The 15,000-nt window shown below is 32.6% G+C and overlaps 1 protein-coding gene across 1 annotated transcript in view; it reads left to right on the plus strand.

The window, feature by feature from the left end:
* The first annotated feature begins 9,677 nt into the window (after positions 1-9,677).
* LOC131073365 (protein RRC1) overlaps positions 9,678-15,000 on the plus strand; it is a 76,412-nt gene continuing 71,089 nt past the window's right edge. Inside the window, exons 1-6 of the mRNA XM_058009780.2 lie at positions 9,678-9,782; positions 9,890-9,957; positions 11,454-11,528; positions 11,634-11,769; positions 11,867-11,912; positions 13,836-13,905. Of these exons, the coding sequence (XP_057865763.2) occupies positions 11,454-11,528; positions 11,634-11,769; positions 11,867-11,912; positions 13,836-13,905 (327 nt within the window). The 5' untranslated portion in view covers positions 9,678-9,782; positions 9,890-9,957. The remainder of the gene's footprint in view (positions 9,783-9,889; positions 9,958-11,453; positions 11,529-11,633; positions 11,770-11,866; positions 11,913-13,835; positions 13,906-15,000) is intronic.

Consider the following 15,000-nt stretch of genomic DNA (forward strand, 5'->3'; position numbering starts at 1 on the left):
CATGTACATACACATATATAAACACACAAAAAACACTTTATCAAATGTGGCTGCTACTTTCATCTATTTTCTGGTTGCTTACACACACACACACATATATCTCTGTGTGTGTACATACATACATACATACATACATACATACATACATACACACATACACATACATACACACATCTATGTCTATATCTACATGTATGTTTGCACATGTTTATCACCCACACACACACACATACATACATACACACACACACACACTCATACACATACACATACACATACACATACACATACACATACACATCTATGTGTGTGTACACATATACATGTGCATGTGCATGTGCATGTGTATGGGTATCCATATGTGTATGCGTATGTATGTTTTAAGGATATGCAAACACCTTAACAAAACGCGTTATCAAATATGTTCACTATTTTTCATTTGTAATATGACAAGTTAGTGTGTGTGTGTGTACACACACACACACACACACACACACACACACACACACACACACACACACACACACACACACACACACACATATATATATATATATATATATATATATATGCAGACAAAAATATACATGTACACACACACACACATAAATAAACATTTTATCAAACTTGGTTGCTACTTTCATCTATTTTCTGTCTGCTTACAGTTGAAAACACCATAGAAAAAAGAACCCTAAAATATTTAATCTCACAACAACAATCAACATGATTTAGGGGTATGCAAATACCTTAACAAAGCACAATATTAAACATGTTCACTATTTTCATCCGTTTTCCAGATTAAATGTTTTAGGGTTTTGTTTATCTTGCTAGTTGTTATTTTGATATGTGTTTTGGCTGCTTAGTCTATTGCAAATTCTCATTTTTAGGTTAAATGGTTTTCATCATGTTAGATGGCCTTTTTAAAAAGTTTCGTGGCTTTCATTTTTTACTATAGTTTTTTGAATTTGTTTGCTATTTTCATTTATATTTTGGGTTTTTTTAATATTTCTCTCAAATAATCATTACATTGCATGTCCCCATTAAACCTTATATGAAAACGAGAGAGTATTGTGGTTTGATTGGAAATATGTTATTGAATTTGTTTGTTATTTTCATTTGTATCCTGGCTACTTGGTCTATTCCAATTGGACAAAATTGGCCAACCTCGTGAGAGCACAGGGTATTGTCGCTTTGAGATTAAATGTTTTAGGGTTTTTTGTGTGTGTGTGGTGTTTTCACTTGTAAGCAGCCAAAATATAGATGACAATAGCAAGTGGGATTGATAATGTGTTTATTTGTGGTGATATATATATATATATATATATGATTACTAATGCTAAGAAAATGGGTATGATTACAAATATAACATGATAACTGATGCTAAGTGTAAAGCGGAAAAATCGAACCCTAGTCGTTCTCCCCTCCCCAACTCCGAGGAGAGAGAAGGGAGAGTCACTAGGGTTGATGGTTTTCACTTAGGAGGGACTTTACATTCAAAAGAGGGGTTGAAACCCACAAGATCCAATCCCACGCAATGCAAGATTGGATTCTATATGAGTTTCAAGGGTTGAGACAACAAGGCTACCCTCTTTTGTAAAGAATGTGGATAGAATGATTAAGCTAGGAATGCATGTAGAAGCAAGAAAGATTCAATTATAAATAAAGACAGGGATATGATATGAAGCTGCGGACCTGGAATTAGCAGTAAAATGTCGAGATGGCGCTGTCCTGCAAATTTGAGCAAAAGTTGACAAGACGATGGCGCCCGACGTGCACATGGTCCTCCAAAAAATCCACAAAACGAAGGGGGATCTGTTCGTCTCTGCACAAGGATTCCAGATCTTCAATTTCAGCCGCGTACCTGCAACCTACACACAGAAAAGTGAAGACGATTGGGGGGTTAGGGATTAGGGTTTTGCCCTTAGGTCAAACCCCGGTTTTGGAATTAACCAAGAAATGAGAAATACTATAAATGTAATGTAAAACAAGTACTAATACCTTGTTGTAAGGATGTTTGTATCCTTATATGCGAAGGTATAGATGTTGTTGTATGTTGTATGTTTTATGTTGTAATATGTGATCTCCTCTTCAATGGTTGAATCCTTGTCTTGAATGCAACACCTAGCCTTGAATGGAGACTTAGAATGATCAATTGCTTGAAGGAATGCTTGAATATCGTTTCCACGTCTTGTCCACATATGTCCTTCCTCCTCCCAAATGGGAGAGGAAATGTAGTTTATATACTTGCCAATTAGGGTTGATAGACTGATTTTCCCGACCTTAGGCCGACCAGGAAATGTTATTTTCCAATTTGCAAACAAAAAGGCCCGAAGTCCCATAGGAGACCGAGCCCAAAATAGGGCTAGGGACCAGGGCGCCGGGCGCCATGGTCCTGGGGGACTAGGGTGCTGGGCGCCCTAGTCCTGAAGGACCAGGGCGCTGGGCGCTCTGGTCCCACCTCCCGGGACAACAAGGTGCAAGGAGGGATCAAGCAGGGTGCTGGAAAAATGCAGTTTTTGATGTCATGAACAAGTTTCGAGGTCTCCATTCAGGTTTAGTGTTGCGTCGCCATCGTGAAGACCCAAATGCAGTCGAAATTGCAAGTGTCGCAATTTTAGGACGCTACACTAAGAAAATGGGTATTAGTGGATATCAATCATGACTTCATTTATATAACATGCCTGACCATAAGCAAAATGAACTCAAACCATTTCAAAACATATCAAGAAAGATTAGAAAATAAATAAATGAGGAGACTAAACAACCAAAAGAACATAATACTTCCCCATGTGTTTTCAATGCCTTTCGCTCTTCCTTGTCATCCTCTTCTCCAAGATCCTGCTGCTATGCATGTTGTATATATATCATCACAAATAAACACATTATCAATCTTGGTTGGTACTTTCATCTATATTATGGTCGCTTACAAGTGAAAACACCACAAAAAAAAAAACCCTAAAACATTTAATCTCAAAGCGGCAATAACCTGTGCTCCCACGAGGTTTGCTAATTTTGTCCAATTGGAATAGACCAAGCAACCAAGATACAAATGAAAATAACAAATAGATTGAATAACGTATTTCCAATCAAACCACAATACTCTCTTGTTTCCATATAAGGTTTAATGGGGACACACAATGTAATGATTATTTGAGAGAAATATAAAAAAACCCAGAATACAAATGAAAATAGCAAACAAATTCAAAAAAACCATAGTAAAATATGAAAGCCATAAAACCTTAAAAAAAGGCCAGAACATGATGAAAACCATTTAACCTGAAAACGAGAATTCGCAACAAACTAAGTAGCCAAAACGTAGATCAAAATAGCAACTAGCAAGATAAACAAAACCCTAAAACATTTAATTTGGAAGTTGCAATTACCTGTGCTTCGATGTGGTCTAAGAATGCTATCTGTTTTGAGGAGTCCAAGCAGCCAGAATACGGATGAAAATAGAAAATAGATTCGATAACATATTTCCTAATACACCACAATTGCACACAGTTTAATGGTTAGTTGACACCATTATAAAAAAAACCCACAGTGAAATATGAAAACCAATTAATTCGGTTCATGTAGAAATTACCTAACCTTCCTTGATGTTTGATAATGACGTCCCTTTCAAGCTGGCAAAGCAACCCCAATATAGATGAAAATAGCAAGGAGATGAGAGGAATATCAAAAAAGCCCTTAGTAAAATACAAAAACCATAAAACCTTAAAACCTTAAAACCTGCAAATGAAAATAGTAACCAGATGATAGGAATATAAAAAAAACCCTTAGTAAAATATGAAAACACTAAAACATTAAATCCTATAAATTAAAATGGTAGCCAACAAGATAAACAAAAGCCTAAAACATTTAATCTGGAAGTGGCAATTACCTGTGCTTCGACGAGCAGATTAGAGGAATATCAAACAAACTCTTAGCAAAATATGAAAACCATAAAACCAATAGATGAAAATAACAACTAGATGAATATTAAAAAAATCGTTCTAATAAAATATGAAAACCATTAAACCTTAAAAACTATAGATTAAAATAACAACCAACAAGCTAAACAGAATCCTAAAACATTTAATCTGGAAGCAACAATTACCAGTGCTTCAACGAGGTTTGAGAATGTTGTCCCTTTTGAGGAGTGCAAGCAACTAGAATACAAATGAAAATAACAAACAAATTCGACAACGCATTTCCTAGTACACCACAATTTGACACAGTTTAATTGTTAATTCAAAGAAATATCAAAGGAAGCACATAGTAAATTATGAAAACCACTTAATTCGAAAGTCGAAATTACTTGTCCTTCACCGAGGTTTGATAAAATCGTCCCTTTCAAGCAAATAAATGAGTTCAAATGCAGATGAAAATAGCAACCAACTTCAACAACACAAATTTTCCCAAATACACCACAACTGTGTCAATGTGAACATGTAATTTGATGGTTATTTGAGAGAACCTTAAAAAAAACTCCATAACATGTTGAAAACCATTTAACTTGAAAACAAAAATTACCTATCATGCGCATAGTGTAATAATCCACCATAATTAACTCAACAAAATTGACCATTCTCTTTTTTTTTTTGTGTTTGATTTAATCATTATGTTTGATTCAATCGCATACTCTGGGCATCCATCCGGGATGAGCATCTAACCATATGGGTTAGGCATTTGTCCATACGGGACATAAGATTTCATCTATCCAATACGGGATAGGCATCTACGCATACGGGGTAGGCATCTATCCAATCGGGATAGGAGGTGCTCTGGCCAGAGACTTAGACTCATCGAGACCGTTCAGGTCCTGAGCCACTCACTAAGTACTACACTCTTCTAACAGAAGTGCACCAAGGTCGCCGTCCTTAGGAGTAATTAAATAACATAATACAAGCTTGAGTTCCGCCTCAGAATTTGACTTAAAGCCTCGGGAAGTCAAGCGAATCCATACAGGATTCCTTCCGAGTATGCATTGAATTACTTTTTCCTTTTTATTATACTTATCTTTCAAATTAGGATTCTATTCAATCCTTCTATACCAAGCCTAGACCCCACCCATGAACACCTGAGTACGAGGGACAACTTCGTCCCAAGACTACCTACATACCCGCTTCGACACGAGATCAAGGCGTAAAGTATGTAGTTTTATTTTCTACTCTATGGTTTGATGTAAACTGATTAGTGGGTACACAACCCTTTCTAGGGTCAATGTCCCAGACAGTTTCTCTATGGTTGCTACCCACGGTGGTAGCACTTAAGCAAAGGCTCAAGATGGCCTATTGCTTGTGGCCTAAAACACTAGATCCTAAATCTTAACGTAAGCGTCACCCTTGACCAATTGTCAATCGACAACAATTCTTTGAGATTAAATCAATTTTATAAAAGCATTTCACTCATCATCCCTATAGGGGTTTACTATAGTTTAACTCAGCGGATGAAAGATCGCTTTAGAATTATCTTATTAAATTATCGATCCAAGGGGGATTACCCGCCCCTTGGATTTTAACTTCCAAGTGTCCCTTATTACTCCCCGATAATTTATAGGGACGATGCCACAGATGTCGTTTATGTAGCTTTATTAGGTGTTAAGTGCAGTAGTTCAACACGACAACATTACCCGTAAGCGTGACCCAGAGGCACTGTATATATCGAACGCTACTAGGTTTTGGTTTTCCAACTTCCTTTATTTAATTTTCTAACTTATGATAAACATCATGCTTGAAAAATAATTATGAATTTAGACATTGCAAAGCTCAATTAATTGAAATAACTACTTGATGAATGACATGGAATAAAAACCATAACTAGAATTATTTATTATTCAAAACTTGAATATAACTTGCATAATAATGACAGTTAGGTAACTTGCATACTAACAATTAAACGTATAATTTGCATGAAGATGGGAACACCAATAATTGAAATCAATGTAAAGACATTTGCATGAAGTGAAGGTAGGGTAAGTTACATGCGAGAATATCATTCATAAAACCACTAATCCCAACATAGAATTTAGCTTCAAGTCATTTAATTGCTAAGTGGATCTTAAGAGGATCTAAGTATCATTTAATATAAATTTGTTAAAACTAGTTATAAATCTAAAATTTACCTAAGTTTTAAAAATTTTATTAACTAAAATTTATATATATATATATATATATATATATATATATATATATATATATATATATATATATATATAAGAAGAAATTTAAATAAACTAACATTTTAAACATATATTGAAAAAAGAATTAACTTTGCCTTCGAATTAGGTTTGATTGGTATTGACAAAGGTCAATGGGAGTGGGACCCCACGGGTCCCCTCCACTACCTTGCAGCCATTGCCGTAGCAGTGACCGCAGGCTAGTGGGGGGTACCGTTACGGTACCACTCCCCTGCAGAGTATTAACTCCATTCTTCCACTTGCGAGCCAGTACACACGGGTACTATGTCGTGCAAGAATAAATGTTAATCACTTCGCATAAATTATTAATACCTTATATATACATACATACATTCTAAAATATTAATTTGTATAAAAAGAGAATACATAAACAGGTATGTATACATAAGAAAATATTAATGTAAGAGAGAATATCATATTAAACCCAAGGACAAAATATAACAGAGAAATAAAAATAACCAGAGAAGTAATTTGCTCCAGTGATGCACAGATTATCAAGAAGTAGTTAGGTGTTTAAACTGAGAAATACAAGCTAACACAGAGGGATTATATTCTATTTCTCAACCAATGTCCAGAGAGGGGGATAGAGAGTTATTTACAGGAAGATTATTTATTTTCAGATTTCACAGGGAGAGAGTTTGTTCGACTGATATTCACAGAGATTCAGCTGATATTCATAGAGAAATTTTATTCAACTCATTTCACAGAGAGATTTATTTAACTAAAAATCACAGAGAGATTTAAAATAATCAGAGAGAGATTTTAAAATTAATCACAAAGAGATTTTAAAAATAATCACGGAGAGATTAAAGAATGAGATTCAGATTTCCATTCGAAGAACTAAAGAAATGAATTAGAGGGAGGAATAAAGATTCAAATCACACAGGAAAGAATTTTAATTTCAGGAAAAGAGATTTTAAACAAATAAAGGAATATGATTTTCTTTTGCTAAAATCTTTGGGAAAGAACAAAAGCAAGATCATGTGCATATTTTCTTGAGGGAAATAAAATAAATAAATAACTATCTTTTACATGCACTATAAGAAAGCATCATCATTATTATTTATCCCCAAATAAAAGATTTAAAATCTAATAAAAGAATTTCTTTATATAAAGGAAGATCTATAACTATTTTTTTTTGATAATATGAATTCCTCATAAGTGAATGTGAAATAACAGGGAGAGAACCTAGTTTATCGAGCTTGATGTTGAATCCACTGGTTATCCTTTTGATCCTTCCTTGCAACTTGAGAGAAATCCTTCAACAACAACTTAAAATTTTTGCAATGAAAAATGAGACTACTAAAGAAAATATCTACTTCTAAAACTTGGGAAATTTCCTTCAAAACATAATCAACTCCCTTCTTTGAAACTTGCATATAATTTTATAAGAAAATTCCCTCTATTCCACTATCTAGAAAATTTAATTAAAAATGAGATTCTTTCCCAATTTTGGACTTCATGCAAATTGATTAGACTTAGTGGGGGAGTTACATGAAAGGTGGTGGAGAATCCTCTAGAAGCTTCTTATTCTTCCTACAACACGTGCCATAATTGGATGTGGAAAATAAATAAATAAAAATAATGTATATTTTCCATGTGTGTGTGTATTATTATTTTCATTCTTTTTATAACATTTATTCAATCATTTAAATAGCTTATCCAAAAATATGATAGAATTGTATTTAAATAAAAAAGTGATAAAGGAGGGTTGTGACACATAGGGTTGATTATAAAATACAAATGAAAAAAGCTCCCAGGCTTGAAAATGCCTTTCCAAATACACAACTCCCGCTCCATGCCGTATAAAATTAAATGAAGACATGTAGTCTACTTGCTCGTTAGTTTGAGGTGACTGCAGGTAGTGCTTGGATGGTAAAATTTACCTGCCGCTAATAAATGTTGCGCCATAAAAGTGGCTTGGATGCAACATTAGAGATGAAAATTGAATTTTAAAAAAAGCTCGCCAATAAATGTGGAAGTGACAACAACAACTTTCCGGCAGACGAAAAGTTTTCCGACTTATTGCAATTTTCTGGGCTTAAAAGCGCCCACTAAAGCCAACCAGCTAATTAAGTCATCCCACTTATCAAATTATAAACTTAGGTTGTAAAATTAACCTAATTACTAATAGATTCCCTTTGATGATATTTATAACAAATTTGTTGTCATTCTAATAATCTTACAAGCCAATTTGTAAAATATATTTTAAGACAAAGATAGAGAAGAGGGAGACGATAAGACAAAAGAGGGGTGGTCTATTCATGATGTCATCTTGAACCCCATTGATGTATGGAATAAATCGAGCGACCAAGATCCCCTCCACCTCCCATTGGTGTTGCTCTCATTGCTTAACAACTATTATTAGTACTTGCCGTTAGGCAATACTATTGTAATGAATTTTTTGTTTTTCCAGTTAACTAGTTATTAAAAAAATTAATTTGAACCAATCACAAACAAATTTTAACTTTTATTTTTTTCAATCTTTTTATTTACTAAAGTCTAATTGTACAATTTTTCACATTATAAATTATGAAAATTATTTTTCTCTACACTTATTGGCTAAATACAATTTAGCTGTTATAAGCGGACTTTTAGGAAATCCAAAATAAATGAATAGTCACGGGCCACGCTTTCTAAAAAAATAAACTTTCTGCATTTTATATTGCTATATGTATTATAGATATTTTATAGAGGAAAATAAATATAGAATTTTATAATGTTATATTATTTTAATTACATATTATTATAACATAAATAGATCTATAATCAAATCAAATACTTAAAGTATCAAATTGTATTAAATTTTAAGGGATATATATTTATAATAATAATTACATAAGTAAGAAAAATGTTATGTTATAATAAAATAAATTGATTTGTTATTTAAAACTAATTATACTTTTATACATATTTTATTATATTAAAATTACAATGAATTTAAAAATTAATTAAAAATTACAATGAATTTAAAAATTATTAAAAATTATTATCCATCAAGACAATTGTTATTTATTATTAATTTTATTTTTTCTTAATATTTAATTTTTTATATAGTTTTGTTTACACATTTTTGTTTATTATATTTTAGTTTTTAAAGTAGATTTAAATCTTAAACTATTTCAATTATTTAACTTTATTTTGTGAAATTAAAATTTATTAGAATTTCTTTAATTTATATTATTTTTTCTAGTAAAATTTTAATTATTATGTAATAATTATGTTTAATTTTTAAAATATAATCATTATTAAAATTAAATCATAATTATTATTAAAACTATACTAAAAACAAGCAAGTACTAGCCACTATGTGGCACTTGTTGTTATTGCTGTTTATTTGTTTTCACGACACTTTATAGAACGACTTTATAGAGTGACTTTGTGTCCTCATGGTTTTTTTTTCTTTTTCTTTTGAATATATATTTTTTATAATAATTAATAAAATCAGACACACTTATTCATAATTTTTTTGAATATTAACTTAAAAAAACACACTCAGAAAAAACAAACAAACCTTATTCTGTTTGACATAGTAAATCATGCTGTTTTCCCTGGGTACTTTTAGACTAACGAAAATGCGAGTGGAGAGGCTAATGAAGAGGTCTGCATCTTGTTTTTTAAAGTAGGCGAAACATATACACAACAATACATATTCATTGAATATGTCTTACTAAGCCCTAAATTGAAATGAATGTGGGAATGTCACAGAGAATTTCAAGAAGAGAAAATCTGTAACAGAGTGTGGACATATTCTTGTTGCTTTTAGCTACAACAAGGTAATTTTAATAATTGAATATATATGAGTTTTTTTTTTTTAATTTAAAATTTTTCAATGTACTGTCAATCATGGTGACCTAATCTAAATTTGGTGTAGAATCGAACTTTCAATGGTTTCTAGTACTATGATTTAGGTCTTCTGTAGGTTCATATCTGCACAGGTTTCGAGTTCGTTATCTCTGATTTGCTCGCTCTCGAGTCTGAAGGGAATCAACCAAATATTGTTTTCTTTTTCTACACAATAATTTGTGGATTCTTTTTTTGTTTTTCGCATTTTGTGTCCCCTAAAATAAGAATCTTATATTCAGAATTTTCATCTAGGAATGAATTTATAGGCTGGTTGTGTATAAGTATGAATTTCGTCGTTGGAAATTCCGAAATTGATTACCGCCATCAATATAGGGCTCAAGAAACGCTTATTTACTCAACTGTTACAATATTACGTTTTAGTTAACCGTGCAGGCGCATTCGTAATCAAATAACATGTCCCTCCTTTTATAGTTGATCTGGTAGGTTCCTCCTTTTTCGGTAGTAAATTATCTCGTCCGTGGTAATCAGCACCGTTCTCCGGGGATCTGCATTGAACTCTACTATGCGCTCACCGCTTGAGCTCACCCTATTTGCAGGTTTTGGGGGAGGAAATATTAATTCCAATTATGGATGCAGTTTATGCTTGTTACTCTGCCTCAAAGCTAACGGAATTCGATTCCATACTTTTTCAATCAAAGTTTTATCATCAATACATAGTTTTGAAAATACCCCAGTGCAACAGTGACTAGTCACAAGGTAAGGGAAATAGAAACTCAGGTTCAAGGAAGGGGACTCTGTACCCGCGCCCTTAACACACATATTGGGAGGACTATAGTTGTATGTAATCTAATTGGTACCTTTATATATAAACTCTTTCAAAATGATATCCGAGTAGCGACATTCCATGGCCTCTATGCCAGAGTAACAAGGAAATGGAAGCTTAGGTTCAGGTTCAAGGAATTCTGTCTCGGAACCCTTACTCACGTGATGAGCATATTTGAATAATAAACCTTTGCCTTGATGTCCTAGTGCCCCATATCACACGTGTCCTGCTGACCATGTCTTGTGCATTTTAGCATACGTTTGCAGGAAGCTAATGAGATTCTATATTTTATCTAAAATTATTAATAAAGTTTGTATTCTATATTTAAGCTAACGGGATTCTATATTTAATCAAAATAAATAAAAATGTCCCTGCATATGGTAGTTTGTCATGTTATTAAGCATAAATTTCAAAACAATCTTTTATCATAAACTTTTTTTAAGTAAGCATTGAGATTCTAGAAAATGAGAGGTAATTAAACAACTCTATAATGTACCTGTAGCCGTCAAAGCTATTTGGATTTAATGTATTTCATCAAAGGAAAAAGTTGATGTAAGCATTTTAAGAATTTGTGTATCTTTTCTGGAACTCCAATAGTTGATATTTGTCTGGCTTTTGTAACATGAAACATTGGATGTCAAGATGAATTCGTTTTCAGTTGTTCGAAAAAAAACTCCTTTTCAAAAGCATAGAGAAGAAGAAGAGGCTAAGAAAAAGGTAATATAGAAACTAGTCTTTATTCACAATTGTATTTTAAGTACTAGGATATGTAATCTGATCATTTTAAGGATACAAGATATGAACCATTTTTCTTGGATTTAGAGGGAGGATGATGAAGCAGCTCGGCTGTACGAAGAGTTTGTGCAATCTTTCAATGGAGATGACATTCCTTGTGGGAAAACTTTTGTGAGAGGGGGGACAATAAATCCTAATGAGCGTCTGAAATCTGGGAATGAAGGTTTATATTTAACTTCTCAATGTTCGTGTTAACATCTGATTGATTTATTGATATTCTGATTAGTAAATGAGCTCATTTGATAGTTCTGTAATGGCAGATGGATCATCCAAAGATGGGTCCTCTAGTTCAAAGAAAGGAAGCAGGTGATTATGCAGTGCCATTGTTTAAGCCCTCTTGTTGATCATGATAGTTTTTATTATAAGTGCAAAGTTTACATCACGATTTCTAGTTTATTTCAGCAACAGTTGTTTTGTTAGTTTTCTGAATAGGCAGTGGATGCTATTATATATCACACTTTGTATTCTAATCAGAAACAATCGTAGCTGTAAGTTATACGTGAAAATTCTAGTCAAAGGAGATGTGCAAAATTTTACTACTTCTGGTTTGGAATGTTTTAAATATGCCTATTATTGGTTCTAAGTTGTATATGTGTATTATTAATTCCAAATTATTTACCATATATGCATATTATGTAAGTATCATTATATCCAATATTAGGATTCTATATTTGGGATTGGTATTACAATTTAGTAAAGACCAGATATGTGCCATATATTATTTTCATACCATCAACTTTTCCCTTGCTGCTTTATGTCCTGATCCATGTCATCTTATACATACAGTGCTTTACCAGTTCTTCTATAAGCACTATGATTGAAAAATAAATTTCTTGGTGGGTTTTTCAAGAGCTTTTCTGGGTTGGTCTCAGATTTTTCTGGGTGCCTCGTTTTCCGTGCCTCGAATTATTTTCAAGGTTTGGAGTTGGTATCAGAGCGGGTCGATGGGATTCTTTAAAGTTTGGCGATTTTTTTAATAAAAATTCATGGCCTTCTTTCTGGGATATTCTTTAAAGTTTGGCCAATTTTTTAATAAAAATTCATGGCCTTCTTTCTCAAATATTCTTTAATGTTTGGCGAATTTTTTAATAAAATTTCATGGCCTTTTCCAGAAAGAAGGCCATGCCAAACTTTAAAGAATCCCATCGATCCGCTCTGATACCATGAAAAATAAATTCGCCAAATCATTTTGTTTTCCTTGTTTGTTCTCTCAGATTCATAAGCTGTGTCTGATTTTTGGGCTTATGTTTTTGCTGCTATGTGTTTTTTTTTTTGGTTTTATCTTCATCCCAGCCACTTCTAAATAAAATACAACTGATAGCCACTATTAAATAAAATACAACTGATTGATTTTAATCTTTAGGTTTAAAAACTCTGAAGTTTAGTTTAGGTTAGAATTGCCTAAAGTGGCTCAAATAACTCTTATACAGGACAGTGTGCATGCATTCCCAGCTCTTGGGCAGGAACCAACATCTTACACTGTTCTGTTATTTTAGCTCCTTTACTGAATGCCATTTAGATGTACAGTTTACTTATTGACTTAATAATTTTAATTTTTTTTTAATATGTTATATAATTATATTTTATTTATATTTTTGTTACTAATACTTAATAACAATTTGAATATGTTTTAATTTTACGTTTAATATTTTATTTTTGAATAAGGTTTAAATATTAAAATTTAAATTATTTATTTATTAAACTACATTTATTATTAATTTAAAACTGAACCTGGGTCTCCAACTTAAGAACCCAATGACTTAACTTCTTGGGCTTAACCCCTTCGACAATTATCTTTTATTTATTAATCTCAAGTTTATTTTTTTTAATAATTTTAATATTTATAATTATTAATATTAATATTTATGTGTCTGCTTTTTATGAATGGCGAATCCAGCAGTATCAATATGAAGGGGCCTTTAAAATAGTCATATATGTATCTGTATCTGTGTCCATGGGAATTTGATCCAAGCTGAATGGGTTTTATTTCTTTCCTGAAATATCGCTAATGGCTGCGACTCAATTGTGCTGACTATATTGTCTGCTGAAATTTGAGCTCTCTCTGTTTGTCTGATGAATTCTTTTCAGCATCTTGGATTAAAACGATGTGAATTTGATCCATCTATACTAGATTATGCTGTACATTTTGTCAGAATTGTTTTAGATTTAAATTAAATGTGCAGTCTATTAACAGTTTTGTTCTCTTTGAGCTTGTTTTGTTGTTTGCAGGTATATACCATCGTTTATACCACCTGGAATGGCAGGTTCAGCCAGTTTGGGGAAGGAAACTGATAAAAAGGTACAGTATGCAATATGAAATTCAGTAGTCTAGTATTTTGGTTTTTGAACCTCTGACTTATACCTTCTGGGACTGGGAATTCCCATGTTCCCTAACATATGCCTTTTTCTGGATGATATAATAGCTAAAATTAATTTTTTGGGATCCTGCAACACATATATGTGGATTGCCTGAGCTTGCCAACATTTCTATCACTCCTTCAAAAGTAAAATAAGATCAAATTGTTCTTGTTTGAGTCGTAGAAGTCCATTGTCTATGTCAACTTGCAAGTAGTAGAAATGCAACAACATAAAAATATAAAGTTATTTGAGAAATGACAAGTGCATATTATTTCAGGCTAGAATTACATTTATCGTGGAGCAATTTTAGGAACTACATATCCAATAGTAATTGATTCTGCAATGTCATGGTTCCTTATTGGTATTCATCTTCCTTAAACCAGAGGCCCTTTTCACTACTTTAGTTCTATATGGTAACTTGAAAGTTGAAAGCAATCATCTCTCAGCCATTATTAGTAGAATTGGAAATACATTATTGCCAATATATTTATGTTATACATATTGTTGCAAGAACAAAGTCAATGATATTGTTTCCTTTAAAGGACGGCAAAAAATCTGTTGTCTTAATTAAGGACACTCAGGGTGCTTTGGTTTTCACGGTACAACCTCATGGTTATTATCATTTCGCAAGTTATTGAACAATAAGAGATTGCTGTTTGAATGCATAATAATTTCAATCAAATGGCTATGGAAGTATTGGTTTGGAAATCAAGCATAAGTATAATTGGAAAAGTCTATAGTTATTCAAAAAGATAATGATGAGATGCTTATCCCGTATATTTCTTAATATTGGATTAATGCACTTAATGTTTGAGATAATATAAAATTGCACTGTATAGTTTTTTTATTTTTCATCTTCCTCTGTCCTATTTATTCATTGGAGATGTGAATTTCTGTCTCATTTTTTATGTTTTTAAGTGTGCATTATTGGCCTGACTGTAATATTGTGGTTGAATCTGAGAGGCACCCGGTTGGAATTAAGAGAGGAAGTAGGGTCTGTGCTCCCATAGTGTAAGCCCGCTCAATTGCATGGATG

The sequence above is a fragment of the Cryptomeria japonica genome, chromosome 10, assembly GCF_030272615.1.
Source record: "Cryptomeria japonica chromosome 10, Sugi_1.0, whole genome shotgun sequence".
Classification (NCBI taxonomy): Eukaryota; Viridiplantae; Streptophyta; class Pinopsida; order Cupressales; family Cupressaceae; genus Cryptomeria; species Cryptomeria japonica.